At 32.9% G+C, this 27,403-nt stretch overlaps 1 protein-coding gene and 1 pseudogene across 1 annotated transcript; one reads left to right on the top strand and one right to left on the bottom strand.

Annotated features, from left to right (window-relative positions):
* Positions 1 to 1,648: 1,648 nt before the first annotated feature.
* LOC129945245 (nucleolar protein 58-like) lies at positions 1,649 to 2,871 on the top strand (annotated as a pseudogene).
* Positions 2,872 to 18,964: 16,093 nt separating this feature from the next.
* Positions 18,965 to 23,368, bottom strand: LOC129945561 (POU domain protein CF1A). Its single transcript, XM_056055371.1, has one exon. The coding sequence runs from the start codon at positions 22,189 to 22,191 to the stop codon at positions 20,908 to 20,910; it is 1,284 nt and encodes a 427-aa protein (XP_055911346.1). The 5' UTR covers positions 22,192 to 23,368; the 3' UTR covers positions 18,965 to 20,907.
* Between the last annotated feature and the right edge of the window lie 4,035 nt (positions 23,369 to 27,403).

The following is a 27,403-nucleotide window of genomic DNA, read 5'->3' as shown; positions in this document are numbered from 1 at the left end:
CAAACCTCAAGTTCGTTCAGGTAATGAAATGATTATCTAATAAAAAAACATAAATAAAAGGAAATATGCTTGTTATAAGTCTATAAGTCAATGTATAGGAGTATGCCATTTCCAAGAGTATCTAGATACTATACCTGCTCGTATATTTTTGTGCAGTTAGATGATGTTGGTGTGCAAATTGGTGGCTAATTGTGTGTGGGATAAAAAACTTTATAAATTCTCTGAGCAAACCAAACAAAACCAAGGCCGAATGGGAAAATGATTTTGCTTATGTGTTGTTTTTTAAAGATAGATATTGCAGACCCACATGGTCATGGACGTTTTGAGTTAAGATATTTTTGTCCGTCAATGACATTTGAATATGATAAGGAATTGATGGTAAAGTGGAATTAGTATTTGTTTTATTATTATTATTTTGCTAATTTACAGTGAGATAAGAAGTAAGGGACGACTTTTTATAGCCATTTGGACTTGAGTTTTGAAGCTTGATTGTTATACACTTGATTTTAAGCTTCATCTCTTTCAAGAATGGAATAGAATTGAGAAAAATAAAACATCAAATATACAACTTTGACATATGACTTACAGAAAAATGTATGTCTTGAAACATTTTTTCTCCCATTTTTAGATTCCAAAAAGAAGGAAAGCCTTGCATCTTTGTTTTAAAGAGATTTCAAGGACATTATTGACATAACTATATAAGATGGCAGTATTGTAAGTCGTTACATTCTATTTACTTATTTCTGTAAAGTTTGTAACAAAATTTTGATCTTGACAGCATTGTTCAAGAATTCGTGAAGAATCTAATGCTTCGAAAATTCAATACTGTCTACTGTCGCAAAAGCGTAACCCTCCCCAATACCACATTTTAACAGTGGTACTTGCATCGAGGAGGCTGAAGAACTATCAGTCCTAAGAATGTGTATCATAAACCACTTGTTGTGGAGTGATCACATATTTGACATTGCCAAAAACGCTGCTAAGTGTTTAGGTTTTTTCCGACGATGCAAGAAGTTTTTTACTTCTTCTGATCTGGCTTTGCTTTGCAAAGCTTTTATTCAACCAAAACTTGAGTATAACTCTCCAATAACGTACTTGACTCTTCTGGATAGAATTTGAAAAAAAAGATCTCTTAAAACGATTGGAGATCGTTTGCTTACCGAGACATTTGCTTCTCTTGAACACCGCCGCAATGTATTATCCTTGTCATTGTTTTATCGTTATTTTTATAAACAATATTCTATTGAAACAGCCAGTTGCATAAGTTCCCTCAAACAATTCAACCGTAATACCCGTACTGCTAGGAATGCCCATCAGTTTACCCTCGAGCTCAATTTCGGACGTACTGCTAAGTACTGAGATTCTTTCTTTACCAGGCTCAAAATTTCCAACTTATTACAATGTGTAGACATTCAAAACCAATCTACATCTTTTTCTCCTTTCTAATCTTATCCTCCTTTTTAAATTGCTAGCACTGTTTTTAATCATTATAAGGGAATTCATAACCTCTTTAGTTCGCGCACAATATAAAAAAATATATATACCGATGGACACCACGCGAGTCGGATGGAATTTTAAAAGAAGATAAATATATTATTTTTAAATTAAATTAAGAATTCATAAAATTAAAATATATATAATCCTACCGTTTGGTGAAGATGTTCAACAATCTCTTATGCTTGCTGATGCAAAACTTGGCAATGCTATTAAAGAAAAGTTTGCTGTGTAATGTGTGTAAAATACCGGTGTTCAGGAGCTCATACGTTGCATCAGAAATCAATCTGATAGTCTGCTAAGTGGTTTACCCAAAAAAGAAATGACTGCTATGGCCTTGGGTTTGGCTCATTCCCTCTCAAGATATAAGCTTAAATTCTCCCCGGATAAGATCGATACTATGATTTAGACAAGGAGCTGAATAATTATGTAATGAGAGCCAGAGAATGGTATGGTTGGCATTTCCCTGAACTTGGAAAGATTATCACCGATAATGTGTCTTTTGTGAAAAGAATTAAACTGGTAGGAACTAGAGAGAACATGTCCAAAACAGATTTATCTGATATTTTTTCTGAGGACATTGAAGAAAGTGTAAAATAAGCTGCAGAAATTTCAATGGGAACCGAAATTTCTGAAGAAGAAATTCTCAAGCTCTTTGCGATAACATTATTTCAATAACTTCCTGCAGAACGCACTTGTGTGATTACCTAAAGACGTTCATGATGGCAAGTGCACCCAATTTTACAGTTCTTGTTTCTGAAACTGTTGGATGGCGGCATCCTGGTTCGTTAATCAACTTAGCCAAGCATCCCTCATCAACATTGCAAATATTGGGAGCTGAAAAGGCTCTTTTCAGAGCTCTTAAAACTAAGAACGATACTCCAAAATGAGGCCTAATTTTCCATGCTCAGTTAGTTAGCCAAGCCAGCTTGAAGAACAAGGGTAAAATGTCGAGATTTTTGGCAGGGAAGGCTTCCTTGGCAACCAGAATCGATGCTTTTGGTAAGGAGACAACATTTGAAACTGGTGTAACTGGTGTTGCACACAAATTTTAACTTGAAGCTCGTTTGAGAGTTTTGGAAGAAGGAAACTTATGCAAATTATCAGAAACTGGTAAAGCTAAAGCTAAGTTTGAAAAGTATCAAGTTAAAAGTGAAGTGCTCAATTACCAGATGGAAGCTGATAGTACTTTGGGTGTGAAGAAAAGGAAACGTTCAGAAATTAAGGCTGAACCTGAGAATAATGTTTCAGTTAAAAAAGAAGAAAGAATGGAAGAAGGAGCAGGAGAAGAACCAAGTGCATCCAAACCCAAAAAGAAGAAAAAGAAGAAGCGAAAAATCGAAAATAACTGAAGAGTTAACTTTAATCAAAATGTTATTATTAATTGGCATTTCGTCCTTTAATTGTACCTACTTTATCCTCCAACTCTTTTAGCTTGCTTCTTTTGATTTTTCGCCAAAGCGTATCCTTCAATAATTGTTTTGAATTAGCTGCTCCACTAAAATGTGGAGTAAAATTAACAGCTGTTTAAAACTCCCAGAAAATAAATGGAGTAACTAATTGAAAGTTATTAAAACAATTATCTCTATATAGCATTTTCACAGCAGTTATGAGGATCATTATAATTGAACACCTGCTCTAAGGACTTGCATAATTACTTGTATTTAAACGCCTACAAGGTGCAATTGGCTCTAGAACTAAGCCTCTTGACAATTTCAAGCTCTGTCAATTGTCAGGCTGGTGGAAAGAATTGGCAACAGTGGATGATCAATTTTCGAATAAAATCATCTCAAGTGATGAGGCACATTTTCACCTCAGTGGAGTCGTCAATAATCAGAATTGTAGTATTTGCATGAATGAGTGGTTTTCTAAAAACCAATGTGGCTACAAAGACTGACTGTTTGGTGGGGTTCATGGGTTGGCGGCATCATCGGGTCGTATTTTTTTCCAAAATTAGGCTTGTCAGGCAGTTACTGTAAATCGTGTGCGCTATATCTTGAGATGATAATGAACTTTTTATGAACCGCATTCAAAGACTTGGATATGGACGATACGTGTTTTAACAGGACGGTGCCACTTGCCCAACATCTAAAAAAACAATGGCACTTTTGGGCAAAAATTTAATGGCCATGTTCAATTTGACACCGTTGGACTTCTTCATTTGGGATTATTTTAAAAACTGATGTACGTCAATAAGTCAGCGACAATTTAAAAGCTAAAAGATGACATAATTCGGTACCTTAATGGCATAGAACCTCAACTATGACTCAAAATCATCGAACATTTTTAACCATCGGATGGAGATGTGCTGCTAAGGTTACGACGCCCATTTGGCAAATGTTTTATTCTATACATTATTGACCATACTAATTTTTTCATAATAAAAAGGAATATCAATTATATCTTAAATAACTTGCGTTTCATTTAAAATAAACATCGGCCCTAAAAATTTAACCACCCTGCATTTATAATATTGAATAACAATATCGTAAAAGCTATTTGGAATTAATCATTCAACAAGTTTCATTTCAAAGTAGTTCAAATTAATACTTCTTTTAAAGATCGGTTTGCTGGAGAACTCAAGAAAGTCGATCACCAGCAATTTCTTGTCATTACTAATTGAGTCCTTGAACTACATCCCAATTTTAAAAATCATCTTCAGATATAAATCCCATTAAGGGCTCAAAAAAACAAAAAATTGTTTTTGATATGCCTTAACGTGTTACTGTTTGCTGTGTTGTTTTGGCATGACAGTGCGATTGGAATCTACTTTTAGCAAAATGTCACTAACGTGACTGTTACTTGATAAATTATGTTTCTTGGCCGGAATTGGAGGGTATAAATGTTTTCGATCTTTAATTTTCAATCAGATGATTCAAACTCCTTTTACAATAAAATAAACTTCCAGTGATTTCTTTCAAATAAAAACAATTGTTATTTTTTCTTTAATGCCTAAATGAAACCTCTTATTGTAATGCCTCATACATATATGTATACAATTTTTTGCATTGGACTCTATGAACTAATTACTTGTGGAACTTGATTATTTTGGTCTAGTAATATTTGTATTCTTAAAATGAAAATGAATTTCAGAACCTTTATTGTCTTTTAGAACGACAAATAAAAGGGTGTACACGTACTTTTTTTGATAACATTTAATCTTTTGCAGTTTCTTGTCTATTTCTAGCGGCAGTTGCAAACTATTTCACCAAGAGATATAACTCTGTTTGTTCCTTAATTAAGTGTCTAGTTTAACCTTGATTTTACTTACTAAATAGAACTTATCGAGTTTGACATTGATTCTTTATTTTTGAAGGAAATATATTAAAATACCTGAAATAATCGCCGTGCTTAAATTCATTACATTACATCTAAGTATGTTTACCTTAAGTTATGTACAGAGATTCTTACATACACAAGTATATAAATAATAAAATGATGCATTATAAAAGCGAGTTAAATTGATTTATGTAATTCAATTAACATACCATTTATACTGGAACTTAACTTGAAAATACAAATTTACAAAAAAAAAATGAGGAAAAAAATAATATAATTATAATAATCAGTTTACAACAAGTTTCTTGTAATTTATTCAAGTTGGTAGCCATAGAGTAGGTAAACGAGTTTAAAATAAAAACAAAAACAACAAAATTAAATTAAATATAAAAATACATAACTAAATCGCTGTAAGCCTCTCAACCAAACAATGTCTTAATAAAAATTAACTCGAAGTTCTTGGTTATTATAATTTCTTGTCTGCTATTGAATCAATATCTTTATGTAAATATATTAATTTCACATATAAGTATTTATATAAAATATATTAATGCAATATCAATATAGAAGCTAAATGAATTCAGTGTAAAAGATCTATAAAATTTATAGCCAATAATTATAATAAAGAGTGATCGAAATTTTCACACTGTTATAATCGCAATAAAATGCATGCATCATGATGCAAAAAACAACAGCAAATGAGGAAAAAATGGAAAATGTATCCTTTGCAGAAAAAAAGTATATTTTTTTATACAATTAAAAGTCTTCTGCTCGAGGCGCAGGTGAGTTATAATTTATTGAGAGCTATTTATTTAATTGGGGGGATGGGGACTTTTTCAAACAGGTTCTTTACTATAAATTTAATTTGTATATGTTCACTCGAGTGAAAATCTTAAATCAAAGTGTAGATCACTATTTCATTCGAAACAAAAACTACCTTATCTTTGTATATAATGGGGATGCTTTGAAAATTGTCAAAGGTAAAAGAACAGGAAATTAACAGGTGCATCATGATTTAAAAAAAAAAAATAATGGAAACAACAGAAATAATGGACGGGGATGATAGATTGCTTTAATCCAAGTGGTTAATAAAAAGTAACAGTTTAAAGTTAGTATGTTTCATTCAATATTTTCTAACGATATTTGAGTGCTTACTTACAATACGCAACTAACTTTAAAACATTGCTATCTTGTAGGAAATTTTAAGACTTCGTTATTTGAAAGAGCAACAGTGCCAAGCGTGTGTCTTCTTTTTTTATATATTGAGAATATACTCAAGAAATTATAAACACCCTTATAATGATATAACGAAAGGTTAAAAAAGGACTTACTTAAACACTTTCGTTTTGAATGTCTGAAATTTTAAGCCTGGTAAAACAATCCACATTCGTGAAGTGTGGCTAAATAAAGAATATCTATACTTAACAGAACATCTTTAATTGAGATCAAAGGTATATTTAACTACAGAAAGCAACTGGCTATTGTTTATAAAAATATCGACAATAATAGACATGAGAACTTGCGGAGATATTGAATATCAACAAATATCTCAATAAGAGAACGATAGCCTTTTATTTTTAGAGCTCTTTTTTTAATTCAGTCAAAAAAACTTAAGTACTTTATTGGGGCACCAATCCCTATATGAGTATTTATTATAGCCGAGTTTCGGACAAATAAAAACCTTTTAAATTATAGCCAGGTCAGGAGGAGTGAAAAAACTCCCTATGAAAAAGATATTTTGTGATGCACATAACTAGAACTGAAATGTGGTCAGTCTTCTCGATGTAATTACCATCCATTGATAGTGGCATTGGGGGAGGGTTACGCTTTTGCCACGCACGCACGGTAGATAGCATTAAGCTTTAGAAGCATTCAATTCCACACGGTTTTTCATTCCCCATTGGTCAAGATCAGAATTTAATAAGTTTATCGTATGCTGCCCTTGATAGTCCACATCTGAAGGACAAGGTTGAGAATTTAAAACGGAATATTAAAAGCAATAAATTTGGTTAAAATTGCAAACAAAAGGTCAATTTTAAAAATGAGAAAGAGTGTAGGAGACAAAACTCAGCCCTGCGGCACAACAGCGTTTATTATATGGATATCACATTTGCATTCGTCCAATTTCTAACTCTTGCCTTGGAAATAGTGCAACAGTCTTACTTTCTCAAAAGCGACGATGCAAATATCGGTAAGATAAACAATGAAATGACCATTGGACCTATTGCCACGCAAGCCGTTTGGCGGTCATTAAAAAGCTTTTGTTCTTCAGTGTTTCCATGTTTTTGGATGAAAGGGAAAAGTGCATTTGGACAAAGAGTAGGAAAATTCGCCTTTTTTTAGGGACACAATGGACAAATACTGTTTTAAATCCATTCGTAAAGAGACCTTTAGAGGAGAAAAGTTGGAAATGCTTACGTAGTGGTTTTACCCGCATTGAAGAACACCTTTTCAAAACAATAGCGGGGATACTATATGGGTAGTAAAGGCCTGTGTTGCCTTCTACGCCTGCAGCAAAACTTTTGGCAAAAAGTGGGGACTTCAGTCGAAAATGATTTTATGGACGTACACAGCCGTAATACGTCCAATCTTAAATTATGGTTCCTTTGTGTGGTGGCCTGCTCTTAGCAAAGCCTAGGGCGCACTTGCCCAACGGACGCCTTAAACGTTATTTTGGATCTTCTACCAATCGATCTTTTTATTAAATACATAGTTTCCTGCAACGCAATTAAGCTGAAGGAATCAAACAGCTGGTTGTCAAAACCTTATGGTCACAGCAACACAACGAAATTGATTCCCTCAGATATTATCTCGGTAGACACTGACTACTGCATTAATACTTTGAGCCTAAGTAAGGGTCTTAAGGTTATTTTAACAGCCAGAGAAGATTGGGAGGATGACATCGTGTCAATAGGTTTCGACACAACCATCTTTACTGACGGCTCAAAGATGGAGTGCGGAGTTTATATCTAGGAAGATATTGCCCACCTATAATAAAACCCGTACAAACGATCTCCTATGCAGGCCAAGGCAAGGCATAGCCAGAATTAATGCGGTTTGTACCGGACATTGGCCTATAGGAGTTCATGCGGAGAAGTTGGGTATCTCCTACAACACCTTTTGCCGTAGCTGTAGTGACCAAAGAGAAAGTGAAACGATAATCCATTTCCTCTGCAAATGTCCTGCTTTTTCAAACACTAGAATGAGACACTTTGAAAAAGCATTCTTTCAAAGACTTGATGAGCTATCTGAGACAAAGATTAGAGACCTAATCTTTTTTCTCAATGCGACAAAATGGCTCTAACATAATCGCTATGAAGCTTCTCTATAAATCTATCCCTTTTAATCAAAGGTCAAACGAGCTTTTGGTATCAAAACGGCGCACTTCAGCGCTAATTGGATCTCAGGCTAGGTTGCCTTAAGATCTTAGTTTTCAACACTGCATCGAAAACGCGAAATTTTGTGCTATAAAAATGTTGAAGTATTCCACCGGGCGTTAATAGCATTTTTTCGAGTTTTTTAATTTCTCAGAGAGAAATGTTTTTCCAAGATCTTTGAAAAAAAGAAAGTTAGAGTTAAGAAGAGATGATAAGTCAAGTTGAGTTAGTTACTTTTATTAGATATCACTTATATCCCGCATATGAGTGGGAAGTGAGTTCCAGAGGCGACATGTAACGATGAAAAATTGCCTTTCCGAAGTCAAACACGAAAAGCGTGGAAAAGTTACTGATGGCGATCTGTTTGATGTTGACATTCTGATTTTTTCAAAGAAATAGGCTTGTGGACGTATTTTCAAGATTTTAAAAAACAGGATCAATGTTCAAAGCTTCATGAAGTCATTTAGAGGCATATTAAGGAGAATCTCTTGAAAATGTGAAACATGGTCGTACCTTCTTAATCCAAAGATGTATCGAATGATACTATTAAAGGCTATGTTTAGTTTATTTTTGCTGATGGAATCGCAGTTGTAAAAAAGAAATTCGCATCCATAAGTTAGAACAGGTATAACTAGAGTCCTTGCTAGCATTAGTCTGGTTTTAAATGGAGTAATGTTTTGGGTGGTCCACAACGTTCCATGATCATTTGAAGATTTTTACTCGAATTTACGAATTCTAATGGGTTCTATTTTAGAAACATGGAAGGAAAGTATATTAAGTCTAATTCTTTTCTTGACATAACCAAGCATTTGCATTTGCTTGCATTGAGAACCAAACCATTGCACGACGCCCAGTAGGATATCTTTTCTAGTTCTTAATCCAGGGTGAAAGCGCAGTCGTTAATTAAATCTAAGGGACAGCTTTTGTAAATTTGAATGTCATCGGCATAAAAATGTTTTGATACTTCATTTATAATGAAACCGATTTCATTCACATATAATGAAAATAGAAGGGGAGATAAAATTGATCCTTGGGGAACTCCTTGTTTAATCGAAACAAAATTGGAGAGATTTTCATTTTAAGAAAACAGTTTGCTTTCAAAAAGGATGAAAAGAAGAAAACAGTTTAATAGCTTTTGAAGATGATTTGAATCTGTGACGCAGTTTATTTACAAGTATCGAGTGATTCACCATGTCGAATGCTTTTGAAAAGTCTAGTAGGACTTAAAAAGTTACTTTATCAATATCGAGGTAAGTCCTTATGTCTTCGATTATTTTAGTTAGTGTCCTAATACAGCTATTGTGTGAACGAAGCCCCGATTGCACATCGACTAAAAGGTTGTTGCGACAGATGAAGCTGCTTTACAGACTTTAGATAGAAAAAGAAGTATTGAAATCGGTTTAAATTCATTACACAGAGAGTTTTTGGGGATAGGAATTATTTTTGCTTTTTTTTTCCATTGATGCGGGAAAATGCTAGTAATAAGGATTGTATTTATTACATGTGTTAAGTAGGGTAGTAGCAATGGAAGAATACCTTTAATACAAATTGGATTCAAATCATCGGCACCAGTGGCATTGGACTTTATACTTCTGCAATTTTCAACTATGTCTAAGGCGTTCACACAATCAAAACTGAACAAAGCGTCTGTAGGACTTGGTGGTATGGTATTGAGAGATACATGATCTCTTGGAGTTAATAAAGCTCATTTACCTTTAGTTTAGCTCATTTATATTCAAAGCTGCTGGAAAATTATTTCCTTGTTTACCTATTTCTAGCTGGGCATAGGTTGTTCCATAGTTTCTGATCATCGGATCTTAAATATAAACGGTTAGAGTAGAATTGTACTTTTGCGCGTCTAACCTCTTGGACTGTTTTATTTCGTAAAGTTCACCACAAGCCTATTAATCATCAACTGTAAGGACTGGAACGTACCTATACTCTAAGAGCAAAATAGCCTTATTAAAAATAAGAGTTTTTATAAAGCCTGATTATTCGAATCCTGCCACTAGTGTTTCGATTGTTGTGTATTCTACTAGCTGAATTTTTCAAACAAATAAACTCTTCAGTGAATAGAGTTGAATTGAGTGCACAAGCTTGCTTTATTCTCGATCTTGCATCAATCTTCCGAATTTAAACGACATTCATTTTTGGAAAAGCTTAGACAATTGTTCTATTTTACAAAATATTAAATACATTTATTTTAAATTCAACCCCAAAATATAACTGCGAAATTTTGCTACTCATTCCCTTGAACCTATAATTTATGTTCCAACAAAATTGGACTTGGGTTTTATTGATTGAAACCTCTCCAAGCCCGGTATTACCCACGAAAAAGTATCTATGCAAACAAATCACACTTATCGGTGACAGTGATGTTGTAATTACTTTTCGAATTAAAACTAAAATCAAACCTACTAAAGACTAAAAGTCTGCTGTTAACGTGTGCGATCACCATTAGTTACCTATTTTTAGCCCAAAGTTCATAGCTGTTAAAAAAAAATACCACATCGTGTTCAATTGCTAAATAGTTTGACAAATAATTCCGCATCCAACAAAATATTCAGTCGGTATATTATATGTACCTACCTAATGTGTACCCTACCTACCTACTCCGAGTACATATGCCGACATTTAATGACCGTGAATTATTTATTTAGCCACTTGCAGCTAAAATGTCACCTCACTGTTCATTGTTTTTAATTTTAAGACAAAAACAACAACAAAAATATTATATCGATTGTCAAACATTTGTCAAACACTTTTGGTTGACAACAACAAAATAAAACAAAAATCACATCACTGAATTCTGCTGACCCTGACTGTATTACTTTACCTTCGTAGACATTGTAAATTTTTAACTCCCTCACCGAATTGTCAATATAATAAATATAACTCTGTAAAAACAATCAAACCGACATTACACTATATACTCACTCGTAACGTGTACGTACATACGTAGATACAGACGACGACGACGCGAGCAATGCTTTTAAAAGTCAACGTACGTTTCAACCATTCTGACAAGCCCAACTGAAATGTCAATAAAAAACTTAAATAAAGTCCGTAGATTATTATTTGTCTAATCAAACGGTTCGTTGTTTGTTAGCTTTGCCTATATAGTCGTACATACATAGGTACATATGCTACTTAGACGTACAATTTGCTGTCATATCGTCCGTCCGTCGCTCGTCGCTCATCGTTGTCGTCGGACGGCAGCGTACAGATTTGTTGTCGGTCGCGGTATTATTTGTAAGCAAAAAGGAAAAATATAGAAAAAAAATACAAACTTTGCCAACATTTTACATGCGTCTTTGATTTGACATAATGGAACGCGCAGCAGCATTTCTTTGGCGTAAGGCCATAATCGTTGTTGTTTTTATTTTTATTTGTTTATAATTTGTAAACAATGTTATCTACAAGTAGCCAAAGCCATACGCACATTTATGGTTTTATGGGACTAAACTCATAAAAGGAGAGGCTTAAAGGACAATATGCTTTAAGGGTTATCGCGATGAATCTGTCATTTTTTTGTTTTGACATTTTCCACAAACATACCAACTTCCGGTTTATGAATGGATTTTCAAAAACAGGATCTATTTCCGGACTGTATTCAACAATCTTTTGCTGTTAACCTTAGATCTCATATAGAGTTCTGCCATCGAGACTGTTCGACTAACGACGACCCACCGTTATTTGGCCAAAATGCAGCAGTAAACAAAATGGACACTTAATTAAATTTGTTAATGCAATTTGTACGTACGTAAAGTTGTTTTTTTTTATTTTTGAAAGAAAGAGGGCGCTACTGCGCATGATACACATTTTTAATGGCTGGGAAGTTATGTAGGTATAAAGTACAAAGAACGAATATCTATATAAATGTATATTTACTGTCTCGTAAGACAATACATGTACGAAAGTCATTTACTATAATATATGTATCTATGGATATGGATCTGTGTATGTAGATGTACTCTGTACCTAGATGGCGTTAATGAACAAAAAATATCTCACGTCGTCGTCGTTGTATCGGCCAAAGAGCTATTTTATCGATTACTTTCATTTTAAATGTTTTTTTTTCTTTCTTTAAAACAAAAAACTTTAATAGCTGATGTTGTGTTATGAAAGAAGTTTATATGGGAAAATAAAGGACGAACGTTGTAAAGGTTTGTATAGAGGTGTTAGAAGCTATATTTCTTAGAGATTTGTAGTTTGTTTGTGTTCTACTTTAATTTTGTGTTGTTTATTTACTTTTTTGGACCTTTAATCGTTTTAAAGTTTCAAAATATTCTTCAGGTATGTGTCTTTACATACATATATATTAATACTGTATGGGTAAAGAACTTTTAAAATTGTCAAAATAAATTCGTCAAACCGTTTATATACATGTCTATTATTTCATTAACAATCTACTAACGTTAAAGCCTGTTTTTTATTTTGCAAACAAAATATTGTCATAAATATAAAATATTAAATTTGGTAGTGAACATTTATTTTCAACTTTCAGATTTTAATAAATGTGTTAAAGATTTGAATAGAGTTTTTAAATCCATAAATATAACACAAACTTGTCCATACTTTTTTATTGTCTTTTTAAAACGCGGGGATAAATTTTGTTACAATCTTTTACCAAACTACAAGGAATTGTTAATCTTTGAAGTCGGTTTTTGTGAACATTTTTTAAATGTGAAATATAAGAGAATTGCAAATATTTCTTTGAGAAAATCAATAAAAAATATGTATTTTACCAAAGTTTAAATCTGACACTTTCAATCGTTTAAGACTTTTTTAAAACTATAGCAAACGTCAAAAAAGATAAACCTAAAAATGTGCATTTTAATTGAAGCAAAATTATATTAAATTTCGAACTTATGTATGTACCTATAGGAATTTCTATTTCTTTCCAAAAAGAAAAAAAGTTTGATAATATACTGCTGCGGCATATCCGGCGGCAAAGTTCATTAAGGTGAATGAAACTGTTTAGTGGAATATATATTCACAATCCAGACATTCATACATACATTTTGTGGTAAGGTGTTATGCGTTAAAACCTTTCTATTCATTTGCATGTACGTCATCCGTAGTTTATTATCGACACTGCTTTTTTTTAATTCGGCACACATACAAATATTATCAACCATAAGTGGAATGACACAACTTAAACTTCATTTTATGCAACTTAAAAATAAAAATAAATGGTTGCAAATCTTTGCCTAAAATGAATTTATAAAATCCTTTTTTGCTAAATTTTCTCAGAGTTTTGAAAATGTGTTTCATTTTCAGTATTTTTTTTTAAGTTCAAAATTAATATTATTTTAACTATAAGCATGTTGTTATGTTCGAATGCTGAGACTTTTTGTTAAAAACCAACAAAATAAAAAGTAAGTATTCGCCTGAGTATCCCAAAGTTTCATTTAATTTTATTAAGAATCTAATAATTTGTGTCTTATATCCTTACGTTAACCTTTATCACTGTAAAACAAATTATATAACCTATTATATTTTAAATTCATTGTATTTCTGAATAACATTTAACCAACGAATATTGTTTCATTTTAATGCACGAATATATAACATTGTTGGATACAATTACGCTTTGCGAACAAACAAAACGATTTTTTTTTTAAGTATTAAAATGTCTTGAATTTGAATATTGCCTTTAAAATTTATAAGAAAAATGTTCTACCACATCAAGTTTTTTAAAATATGCCATCTTCAAAAATGCTAAAGACAACCCAAAACGGTTTTTTAGGCTTAGTTAAAACACAATATATCCCTTAACAATTCATTGAATGATGATTCTTCAAAGCAAAAATCTTAATATTCTAGAAACAGTTTAAGTAATTTTAGTATCTCACTTAGTTTTCGTAATTTTTCCTAAACTTTTGCATTTAACTTTTTAAAAATCTTGAACGTGCAATTCCTTTATAATTCTTGATTTTAAGTGCTGATTCCGAATTTAAACTTTGAATTGAGCAATATTTGTGATCAAACTCAACGTTATTTTTATGTTTTTGTTTTATATATTCTAAAATCTTGATGCTATAACCTTAAGCCTACAAATTCGTAATAAAATCAGTTTAGCATTTTTTAGTTAAATTCAATTCAATTTTTTGGGAGATGAAGACTTATACGAGTAACTTTTAAACAAGGAATTGTAGATTTGAAAAACTATTACATATAAAAAAAACCACTTCATAAATATGGGTAAGGTTCCCTAGCTCCAAAGCAAAAATCCCCCGAAACAAAATACCCAAAAGCATAATCCCCAAATCTAAAATCTCCGTAACCAAAATCCCTAAAACCAAAATCCCCAAATCCAGAATTCCCAAAATTAAATCCTTAAGCACAGATTGACCATATTTTGTGTATATCTAAGAAATTATAATTGGCCCCGAACATAATTTTTCTAAATAACGGTGAATCTTTGCTTAAGGGTTTTGATTTCAAGAATAGTTCAGAACAAAGTGAAGTTGTGTTTATCTTTGTATTCGACAAAAACATAAGAAATTAATACTATCTATGGTTTTCAGAAATAAGAATTACATTTTGAATTCATAGTATTAAATAAACAAATGAAAAAAATAATTTAGAGTAGTACGAAAATTTAATATAAATTTTAAAATTCAATTTTTTCAACTTTTTACCGCCTTATTTTTTATTCATAACTTCTTGTATGTTTTTACGCTCGATTTTTCCAATTGACGTTTTTCCCCGCTGCTTGTTTTTTCAATTGTGGTAGTTCCTAGTCTGTGGGTCCCAATGTCCATTTTTCCGAAAGTGGATTTCATTCTCAAGGCAATGGTTTCCAATCATTATTTATCCCATTGCCAAGTTTTTCCAATAATAGTGTTTTGAATTAATAGTACGGCCGGCGCTGCCGTTTGTAACTCCCTGCTTGGAATCACTATAGGATTTAGGGTGGGTGCGAATTTGGGTATATGCAAAGTACTTTTTGCATTTGAGCACTAAAATCAAAGAAATCCCCAACAAAAAAATCAAGTCACTGAACAAAAAACAGGTAAGAAATGTTAAAACCAACCATTTTTGCGTGCGTTTTATGTGAAAAAGTGAACTTTGAAAATTGATTTAAAATAGAAATAAATGTTTTCTCGCTCTAAAGTTGCAATAATTATTTTTAATTTGCACATATCTATCAAATAAAAAAACACGCGTGTTGAAATTCGTGCTGAGCCAATGCAAAATTGAGCCGAAAATTGTATTGGGACACCAAATTTTAAGGAAAACAAATTGGGAAAATTCTCTTGTTTGGAGCCATTGATTTTGGGAAAATGGATTTTGAAAAATGATTTGGGAAACTTGACCCCCTACGATCATTTCATTTGATAATCTCTTATTAGTGCATATAATCCTCAGTTTTTATCCCTAAAATGCACTTGAGGCAGCGATTTCAAGCTTCAGCTACTTTTTGTGTGCGAGGAATTTTATTTTTTAGACAATCGGCAACTGACTTTAACTCTGTTTCATGTTTTCTTTTTGACGCATCCAGAAAAATTGGTTTTGAACCAGAAGTAAGGTTTCAAAAAGTCGTAATCTTCTGAACTTTTGCTCAGCACCGAAAAGTACACTAAAATGATGAAAACAAGCATGCATTGACGGAGTTTGAAGGTTTCGTTTGTGGACTTTATCGACATGGGGATTTAGATCCTGAGGGTTTTATTTTTGGAGAATTTGTACTTGGGGATAATGGTTTTGTATATTTTTAAAAGTGTGGGGGATTTTGTTTTTGGAGATTTTGAACTTGGGCATTATGTCGGTATTCCCATAAAATGACATAGCTTTAAAAAGCCTAATTTCATAATGTTTTTACTCGAATTATAAAGGATTGCATCTCAAAAACCCGACGTGATAGATTGATTTTAAAGTGGGAATCGAACAAAAGCAATCAAAACCTTAAGAAAAAGTAAAATTTGATTACCACTTGCATTACCCTGTTGAACGTTGTAATTTTACATTTTAATAGTTTTTTCAAAAAAGTTTAGTTGGAATTTAATTCTTTTAAACATTAAACTCAACGGTAGAAGATTTTTAATACTTTGAAAACCTTTCATAGAAGATTTTCAGTATTTAAAAGCTAAGAAAAACTAAAAATAAATATTAGGTTTTACTAATTTTAATAATATTTTTAATTTACTGAGGTTTTACTTTTAAATTCCGTATTTCTAAAGTTGATTTCAGTCTGCTTAAAATAACAATCACACCGAATAGTAATTTATAAAGTTTATAAAAAGGTGCATGGATACTTTAAAATGATTAACCAGTTGGGAAGTGTTTAAGACGGAAAGAATCGAAGGGCCCACTTTTTGAACTTTTCTACTATCGTAGGCGCTTGTTTGATTAAAAGCTGTAGTTCGAAGTTTTTTTCGAATTACAAATTTTTTTGGCCGTAAATGAAAGCGAGTTTCAGGAATTCTAAAGTAACTTACTCGTAATATCAACTTGACGATCTCTTATTCAAATTTTCTTTTTAAGAACCTTAATATTTGAAACAAATTTTATGAAAATAATTCAAAGCATTACAAATTTTAGTTGTTTTTGACAGCAAGAACCACTTTTCGGAAAATGTCGTTTATGAAAAGTTGCATAGAGCCTAAGGCCTTTGAAATAATTAATCCATTGAGAAGTGTTTTATCGAATTATTTTATAAATAAATTTTGACACTTTGTAAAATTTAAGAAAAATCATTGTTTATAATAGAAATAAAAAGATCAAAAACTTCAGTAAAAGTTTTCTAAATTTTAGAAAGAATTCCGAATTTTTTCAAATGGCAAAGTTATAAGAAAATATTTGAGTAAATGATATTTACAAAACTCGCTTAATAGTTCATTGGTAGCAAAAAATGAAAAGTAATACAAAATTAAGCTGCTTTTTAACAAATTAATGACTTAAATAACTAAATAAAAGAATTGTATTGTTTTTCTGTTGAACAAAAAAGAAAAACTTAATTCCTAAATTTCTAAACGAGTAAATCGCCTCAAAATCTGGTTGAAAAATATTTATTTTAACATACATGTCAACGCTCTCCAATTAAACTATTATTTGTCTTCTTTCTTTATCAAGAAAATTTTGCAATCTCCAAGATTCTTTCTACAAAACAAAACTTGGAATCAATAATGAAAAATTGGCTAATTTGCTAATGCAAAGAAAAATACCAATACAATTATTAAAGTTTTTACTAATTTTTAATGTTTTTATATGTGAGAAAAATTTGTTAACTACTAATTCGATGGTTTTATTACTTTTTAATATAAAATTTGTTACACTTTCATAATATTAAAGTTTTACCGCAGGCAACTCTCCAACAACAGTTGGAAATTCCCTCAGTTATTATCTTCTCCGTTGTGGTCTAGAGAAATTTAATTTGCTTATGGCTAAAATTTAGTGGTATAATTATTGAATCAAACTATTATTTCTTATTCATTTGTTTAAAGGTTTTCTTAATATTTTTTTGTTCAATAAAGCCTTCCGGACATTTGTATGTTTAAAAATAGCTAAAAAATTGCAATAAGAATACATTTTTCTTTTTCTAATTTTAGTAATTTATGAAATCAAAAACAATTGACCAATTCGAATTCGGTTAAATTTATATTTGGAATTGTGTCCACATTAATTGTTCAAAAAGTGTTTGGCTTTAAATTGATTAACCCATCAAAATTATGTTAAATGTTTAGGAATGTATTTTTAATAATTTTTGACGTATGAATTAAGTTACTGTGAACGAAAATGCGAACTGGTTTATGAAATAATTTGTTATGGAATGTTCTTGCCTTAACAGTTAAATTTATTAAACATCCTTGATTTAAAGTAAAGTTTTCAATATTAGCTCGTCTTTCAACTGTTGGTGGTAACAATTTTAATATATATCTTGATTTGTTTTCCAAAACCTTACGATATATGCGTGCAATTGAGAAAAAGTGGTAAAGATGTAAGCATCTTGATTTTTAAAGTTCTAATCGTAAAAGGTGGCTTAAGAATCCGCAAATACTTGATTTCTTTTATCAGAATAGTCCTAACATTTGTTTTTAAGGTCTCGGTATTCTCATCCTAAAATCCGAACTTTACCAATTCCACTGCACTTTTTCTGTTTTCCCCTTCTATACCTACTTCATGTTCGTCTCTAGGTCCTACAAACCTGCAAAAAAAAGAACATCCAAGCGAAACAAAAGTCCTGAAAACACAAAGCGCTGAGAATGTCAAAAACGTTGCGGCCCCAAATAAAAAGATTTTAATAATTTTTTTTATATTTTTTTAAATATTGTTTTTATTTACTTTTAGGTAGTTTTTTGTTTGTTTTTTTTTTTTTTTTGTTTTTCTTTTGTTTTTGTTTTTTATCATTTATCGTATAATATTCACAATTTAATTGGTTTTCATTTTGTATTTTTTTTGTTTTTCTCAAATGTTTAACACCACGAAATTTTTTGTATTTTTTTTTTAATATTTTACTTTTCTCTTTTTTTATTTTTGTTTTCTTTTTCCTTTTAATTATATATACTCGTATTTTTTGTTTGATCATACATAAAAGGAAAAAGAAAATATTACACAGTAAAAAATAACTATATACTTTGTTTCTATTTAAGCATTAATTTTATTTTTGTTTTTTATTTTAATTTATTTGTAATTTTTTTTACTTCTTTATAAATTTAAAGAAACTGAAATATTCAAACTAAATTCAAAATTATATAACTGGGAATTCGTTTTGGGTGTGTGTTTGATTGTTTTTTGTTTTTTTGAATAAAAATTAAAACTTTTATTTAAATAATTCTTTTTTTTTTACAAGTGTTTTTTTGTTAATCAATTTTTTTACAAATATATTTTTTATTTTAAATTTTGTCTATATATATAATTATATGTGTTTGATTTTTGTTTTGTTTTCTTATTTGCAGAAGGGGAATGTTGTTGTTGTGTTTTGTTTTGTTTTAATGTTTAATATAGGTACCTAAATATTCCTTATAAGCTAAAGAAAAACTTAATGACTAAAATATTTATATTAAATATAATAATAATAAGTCTACAATATCCTAATGACTTATGTAACTATTTACAAAAAATATAATAAAAAGATAAAAATAAAACAATTTTCTCATAAATGTATATCTATATATATATATTTTTTCTTAATAAAAAATAATTAAAATGTTTGTTTTTATTTTTCATTTTTGTTGTTTTATTTATCCCTTAGACTGGTGTGTTGTTTATTTTGTTTAAATTATTTTATATTATTTTTTAATTATGTGTGACTGTTTTTAGTGTGTTTTGTGTGTGTGTTTTTTTTAAATTTTTGTCTAACTATTTTATGTGTGTGTGTGTTTTTTTTAGAGGGAAGGTCTTATAAATAAAATTAAAGAAACCAAAAACAATAATATTTATAGACAGAGATTTTAGATTTTACAATTACCTTGATCCTTTATTTCAAGATCCTTCCCTCTCGATTGTATTTATTTTTATTTTAATATTTTTTTTGTCATAACACATTTATTTTTATTTTTTGTTTTATATACGAAAACATTCGTCGAAATTTTATGTATAAAAAAAAAACTATTTAATTTAAGAAAAATAATAACATATTTTTTTTTCATCACTTATAATTTAAATTTGATTTTCAGTTCCGTATCGAAGTTCGAGGTTTTTTGTGTGGGATAGCGACGAGCGCGCGGCGTTTTTTGATCATTTGTAAAATTGAACGCTTAGCTCTTGGAGCTTCACACGCGTCACGCACACCTCCACGTCACGTCGAGACACTGTATGTGTGTGTGTGTGTATTTGGTGCGTACGTTTAGTACTCATAAGTATTTGAATCTAACATTGATTTTATAAGCTTATAACAATTCTGATTAGATTCTATAGCTTCCTGTAGGTGGCGGGCGTTGCGTTGGTCCACCTAGAGAGATGTGATGCGCGGCACTTTGGAGCGGGAAACGCTTGAATGGGCTCCCTACTCGCCGGTGAAGGAGTTGAAGTGCCGCACAGTGGTCGGCGGGGCGCCGAATTGCAGGGTCCACTCGTGGAACAATCTCCTGGCGTGGAGCTGTTGTTGCTGCTGCTGGTGATGGTGGTGATGGTGTTGGGGATGCTGATGGTGCGGATGTACAACATGCGGATTCAGGTTGAGGTGTTGCATGCTGGCTGCGCTCGTCAGCACGGAGGTGGCGCTCGGCGAGGAGGATAGGGGCGGCTGTAGGCCTCCCATGCCGCCAGAACTGCCGCTGCCGTTGCCACTATTGCCGCCCGGCGATTGTTGTTGGTGATGTTGAAGGTGCTGTTGTTGTTGGTCGCTGCTCGAGCCGCCACCGCCGCCGCCGCCATGGAACAGATGCGGATGGTGGTGGTGAGCTGGGTTCAGGTGGGGGTGCTGATGGTGCTGGTATCTCATGGGGTCTATGTACATGGCGGCCGCAGCGGCCGCCGCCAGCGACGCGTTCGTTTTATTGTTGTTGTTCGTCGTCACCTGAGATGAAAGATCACTGTCGTTGTTGTTATTGTTGTTGTTGTTGTTATTACTATTGTTGTTATTATTGTTATTATTATTATTGAGATGATGTCCTGAACCAAGCGGGCTTTGGGGCGAGAGTACATCCGAGGATGATGAAGGTGTTGTCGATGTATTGTGTTGTTGTTGATGTTGTTGTTGTTGTTGCTGCTGTAATTGTTGTTGATGTTGTTGTTGTTGTTGTTGTTGGTGTATTGAGGCAGGAGTAGTCGCAGCTGCAGCAGAGTTGGACTCCTGGATTTCTGATTGCTAGTGAGCCGTCAACTGATGCCCTCCACCGCTTTGCATGTTCTGTGGGGGGCTCAACATTGGCGGACTATGACTATGACTGTGCGTGCCCATTGGGCTCCCGTGCATATCGTGATGTGGATGATAGCCTCCATGGCCGCCATGCATATGGGAAGGCGGCATACCGCCACCGTCCATCATGTCACCGCCGAGCGTGTTGGGCGGCGTCATTCGCTTCTCCTTTTGCCGCCGATTGCAGAACCACACACGAACGACTTCCTTTTCAAGCTGCAGGGAATCGGCCAGCGATGTGATCTCCTGCGCCGAGGGTTTTGGTTGTTTGTGGAAGTGTTGTTCAAGAGCGCCCTTCACAGATACCTCGATGGAAGTGCGTTTTTTTCGCTTGCGACCTTGTGCCGCGATTTTGTCTATGCTTGTCGGCGAGCCTGTCGTCGAATCGGCCTCTTCTAGCCACTTCTGCAGAAGTGGTTTCAGTTTGCACATGTTTTTGAAACTTAATTGTAGAGCCTCGAATCGACATATCGTTGTTTGTGAGAATACGTTACCGTACAGGGTGCCTAGCGCTAGTCCCACATCGGCCTGGGTGAAGCCGAGCTTTATTCTTCTTTGCTTGAACTGTTTGGCAAAGGCCTCTAGGTCGTCGGAAGTTGGGGTGTCTTCTTCGCCAGCACTGACGTCCCGATCACCTTGCAGATGGTGTGGATGGATGTGTAATTGCGGCGATTCCGCTCCTCGCAGGGCATGGTGCAGAGGCGCCACACCTTGGTGGTGTGGATGGGCAGGATGGTGGAGCATTCCGTTCATGGCATGGTGGTATTGCAGCGGCGAGCCACCAGTCGGTGCGTAGTGTGCCGCGGCATGCACAGGTGCGTGCCATGCATGCGGCGAAGCCATACCCTGTTGAACCCGTGATTGTTGTGATAGATGGGACATCTCCTGCTTCACATCTGCTGGATGGTGATGTGAGTGGTGTGTCTGTAGAGCCCATGGATCTGATGGATGTAACGCCGTCCAGGGATTTGTCGATCCCAGACCAAGACCAGAGGGATTTCCACTGCCGACGGTATTTGGACTCGGCGAAGAGGGCACTTGGTGTGACGTCGCATGGTGATGCGGATGGTGATGTTGCATGTATTTCATTTCACCGGCATCGGTTGCACTACGCGGCGAAGATGTGTGATAGCCTCCCCCACCGCCTCCTCCACCGCCGCCTCCACCACCGCCGCCACCTAACGCCATATCGAGATCACCCGAACTAACCGGTGTCATATAACTGGCGGCCATCCCCACCGCTCTAGGGCTGTTCAGGCCCTCCACGCTGGCGGGGTAGGGCTCCAAGTTGGGGCTCAGTTTAACGACTTTGAAAACCGCGTTTCTATCGAAAGGAATATTACTATCCCTATTCTCATTCCACTCGAAGCGTGAGGCGACCGTTTTGAAAGCTTCAATGGAACTCGTTCGCCCAAAAAACTGACACTTGTCCCCGTCGATGTTTGCGATTTTTTTTAAAAACCTCCGCACGGAAACACAAAATTTTTATTTTATTTTTGTTTTGTTTATTTTTTAATAAACTAAATTTATTTTGACGGTTTTTGTGTTGGCTCTTACACCGTAGTAGTGACGGACATTTCACTTTTTGGCAGATGTCAGATTATATAGATATTTGAATTGTGATGCTTTGAGGTAGCGAAGGTTCCGACGGAAAAATTCTTCTTTTCTTTAATTCTTCTTATCACAGGCACACGGAACACACATCTATAGTCCCAGTCCTTCCTTTAAGTTAATCCGTGTTTCGTATTCATAAAAATAAAATATAAAACCGCTTAGCACAGGGTGTGGGTGGATTTTACTCTTTTACGTTTTTTTTTATTTTTTTTTCTTATTGCGAATGATTAATTATCAAAACAAACAGAACTAATTGTGTCGTTGCACAGATTCGTATATACTTAGGTAGCACTTTTGGGGGATCACCACCGCCCATGCACACACATTCACAGTCTATCTCTCACACGAGGATTGATTTGTATCTTTTTATTTTTATTTTTTATTTTTTCGGCAAAAATTCAATTTGAATTTGTATCTTGTATCTTGTATCTTTTTTTTGAAATTTTGTTTGGATAATTTTTAAACGATCAATCCGTTTACGGTTTTATTTGTTTTGGCGCACTTTAGTGGTTCGATTATTTATAATAATTATTATTATTAATTCACAGAAGCCGATCGATCATCAGACAATGAGAGCAAGGGTGAGAAAAAAAAAACAAAACCAACAACAAGACAAGACAAAATAGATTTAAACAAAATGTATGCAAAATAATGTAAAATATCTTATTGTGTTTTGTGTATATCTAGATACTTTATGGGTAGGTATATTGACAAATTGACAAACAGAGAGAGTTAAAAATTTTCACGTGCAAACTCATTGAGCTATCGAAGTCAACTAAAGATATTATTCAACTATTGAGCACAACGAGTTCCAAGGGATTTTCCATCCGTGGTTTGTGTATGTGTGTATCTGAAACGCAATTGCCACACGGATTTTGTATCTACAAGATTCCAATTTGAACAGTGAGTGAGTGAGTGAGACGGCAGACAATGGAGTTTCGTCACGAACTGGTTCTGGTTCCTTGCCTTGGTGAAGTACTTTTTCATGGAATACGAAGACGAAGTGAACTGATAGCAAACACACTGTACACACTTCCACTGGGGTGAGTTGGAAAGAGATGACAGGAGTGGTGGTGGTGTGTGCGTGTCTTTCTACCCAACCCATGTGGACAGCTGATTGTATGTTCCTTCCAGTGGATACAACATGAGACATCCGCCTATTTTACGTTGTCGATACGTGACCAATAAATTTTAAACGCACGCCTATATCGTTCCAGTGTGGTGACTGGAAGAAGTGAGTATGACCGAAACCAACACAGTTATTTAAATGGCGTTCTACACTGGAAGTGATGGAGTATCTGTGTGCTGCCGTCGTCGTCGTTGTGTTATCAGGCTCCACCCGTTTTTTTTTTGCCTTGCTTTGGAGCGGCAGCGGCTTCGACGACGACGGACGGCGCTAGCTGCTATTGCGCACTTTGGTAGGCTCTCACCGGACAGGCAAACAAACAACCTAAACCTTAAGCACAACGCACGGGAGAGATGGGGACATTTGTATAGTTCATCGTCAATGGCTTCGACATCTTCCATCTTTGTTGGACTTCAACGGTATAGAGCGTATTATTTGACACATCATGTCGATGTGTTCTTTTAGGTTTTCTCTGTCACGTCGTCGTCGTCGTTCATAGTTTGTCAGGTTGTGCCTGTGGTTCATGCTTCAGGTATATGTGGAAAGAAGTGTGGTGGCTCTAGCTAAGCTGCCTTACGTTGATGATGTTGATGGTAAGTGGGTGGTGTCTTTTTTGGGGTTTTCATCACTGTGTGGTGTGCTGTGGTAAAGTATGGGGAGCTTTTCCTTAGAATTTTCCTTTCCATTGAGGAGAGCGCTCTTGGAATAAAGTGTTTGGTGCGTTCTATAGAAAACCCTTTTTGGGATATCTACTCATTGCTTACATTCAAGTTTCTATATTATATTGGTTCGTTGAAAACAAGAAGAATTTTCCATCGAAAATTAGAAAATTTTCATTCTCGATTTTGTTGTCTGGAATTTTTTGTATTGTTGTTTCTGTTTTATTAATCAAATACCTAAACCTACCTCTTTACAAAAATTATAATAATTTTTGATTTACTATTCAAAATGCAACAGTTTTAAGTCTGCATTATAAATTTTAAGTGAAAGTGATGGAATTTTGTAATATAAAAACAAACCTAAGTATAAATAAATACTGATAAGTATAAAATTATTTAAATGTACAATGACCAAATGTGATGATGGCGGTAGTAAAATTAATGTACTAAAAATATGATATACCCATCTGCATATATTAATAATAATATAATAACATACCTTCATACCTTTTCTTATTCTATTAGGATAGGTTAAGGAAATAATGAATATTTAAGTGGATTGTTTTGTATACCTGCCGACTTCTTGGGTTATTTATTTTCTTAGAATAATTTTCGAGTGCACTCTGAAATTTAGAATAAAGTGGGTGTTGAATTTATACAAAAACATGGACGATAACAAATTTATAGCTTTTAAGGAACTTTGTTTAGATGCACTTTGTAAACTTAATCTGCAATGTGTATTTTTATTTAAAAAGCAAATGAATTAAAAATATTGTTTTATTTTCTTAAGTTTTTGAGTAAATGCCTTTTCATTAAAAGAGGAATAAGTTTTGTTATAATGATAATAAAAATATTAAATAAAACAATTTATGTTAGCAACATTTTACTTGTTTAAGTTTCAAATAATAATTAATCTCTACTTAATAGAATGAAAAAAATCAATAATGCTTCTTTAAAATATCTTTCTAAAATAATGAGCTTTAAAATTATTTACTTCAATCTTAACGTATCTACATTTGTAATAATTTTCTTCTTTTTCAATAAAACAAAAAGAAATTGCAATAGATTTATGTTGAATTCGAGTTTAATAACAAAATTAATATTTATAATTAAATAACTTTTACGATTCTTACTTATTTTTAAAAGAGTAAAGGCTCTTTCAGTTACGTGTACATAGATTAGGTGAAGTACTGACAAAACTTTATTTTTTTTAAATGGTTTTTCTTTAACGTACTCAAAGTATAAAGTATCCAAGTATATTAAGGTCAATATTAGGAATTATATTTTGATTTGTATAATAGAAATATTTATTATTTAAATGTTCTTTTTTTGGGTTTAATATTTGTATATTTCATATAATTTTATTTTATTTTATTTGAATTCATTTAATTTGTTTTCTTTGTTTTATTTTACTTAAGTTTATTAATTGTATTTTATGTTATTGTTATCTTTCTGTATATAATTTTAATATTGAGTTTTTTAAAATTATTTTACAGGTTGTTTTTTTTTCAAAACAATTGTAGATCATATTTTATGTAATCTCAGTTTTTATTTTATTAAAAAAAAACTAAAATATTTTAATTTATACAACTGAATATTTTTTTTTAAAGAAAACAATTTTATTTATAGAAAAGTGCAAATATTTGTATCATACATTCATGACTTCTCTGTGAATTTTGTCTGTTTTTTGATGACCTCTAGAAAAGTGTTTTGTTGACTTTAATTCTTATTTTTTGAAGAAGTTAAATTTTAAAGCTGAAAGAAGTTATTTCTGTTTAAAAAAATATGTTTGTTGTTCCTGGATTTTTGATGCTGTCACTTGTTGAAATTATTGGATAATCTTTTATTGTATTTTTTTTCTATTTTATTTAAAAAAAAATAGTGGCTTTGAAATTTGAATCCGAAGAAAAAATGGTTCTTCGACATTAATGTCACCTTACCTTTGGCATGTTCTTATCTTTGAAGTTATTCCATTGTTTTAAGTAGCTAATCGAATTATTTTTTGTGAACTACTTGTGGAATTTGTTCAAAGTCATTGATTATTTTTACACATACAAAGGAACTTTTATGGAATGGTTTAATAATTTTACACTTTAGTTTTACCTTTTTCAAACATTTTCTAAAGTTTCTAGATATATTTCTCACAAAGTTTAATGGTTTGCAAACTAAGATGACGAAAAAGTTCAAATAATTGGAAATCAAGAAACCAAGGTAAGACTTCAAACAAATGAGTGTGTTGTATACAAATTTTTCAATAAAAATCTATAAATCTTTTTAGAGCTCAGCTTTTGACTTTTTTCTATACATCTGTAATTGAAGTCCACTTACACACATATTTCAGGATATTATATGGTAAATTTTTATAGATTTTATTCTGTAATAAGCGATAAATTTACTTCACTGTAAAATGTAACCTAGATCTTCAATTAAAAGTCCAAATTTCCTTTTAGAAACTGAAGAAAGTGTGCATCATAGATTTGAAGTTAGCTTCAGTTAGTGTCTTCTATGTTGCTTGCTATCTCTAAGCATATTGCATATAAGCTCGATAATCGGTGTCATAATCGCGCACTGTCTTATAGGAAAGCACGCTACTCAGCAAGGCGTTTATTCTGAAAGTGACTTTTGCAGAAGCTGTATGCAATGATGTCGAACGTACTGCAAAAGCACTTTTTTGTATACTGGAATTTAATTTTTGTGTTGTCATTTGTATTGCTTCTTCAAATTCGTTGTTCATAAGAAATCTTCCTTCGCGCAAAAGCTAACATTTTAATTTGATTTAAGGGCTTAACAGATGAAGTTAAACAAAATATAACAAAGTGTAGAAATTACTACATCGAATTATGTAGGTACGCAAATAAGAAAAACAATTATGTTCCAAGATTAAGTTTTAGAAGCCGTGCAAATAATTGATCCAAAAAATAAATCCCCGGGAATTACCCCGCTTATACAATTGTTTCCAAATTTAATTCAAGAACTTTTCGATGGCCTTGATGATGAATGGAGAGCTCTTTTACATAAAAGTATGATAAGTATAGATTTTAAATTC

Source organism: Eupeodes corollae, chromosome 2, assembly GCF_945859685.1.
Source record: "Eupeodes corollae chromosome 2, idEupCoro1.1, whole genome shotgun sequence".
Taxonomy (NCBI): domain Eukaryota; kingdom Metazoa; phylum Arthropoda; class Insecta; order Diptera; family Syrphidae; genus Eupeodes; species Eupeodes corollae.
The sequence above is the reverse complement of the archived record's forward strand: the minus strand, read 5'-3'. Positions and strand labels throughout refer to the sequence as shown.

Coding starts and splice junctions, on each gene's coding strand:
- LOC129945561 (XM_056055371.1), bottom strand. CDS start 22,191: ATGGCCGCCAGTTATATGACACCGGTTAGTTCGGGTGATCTCGATATG.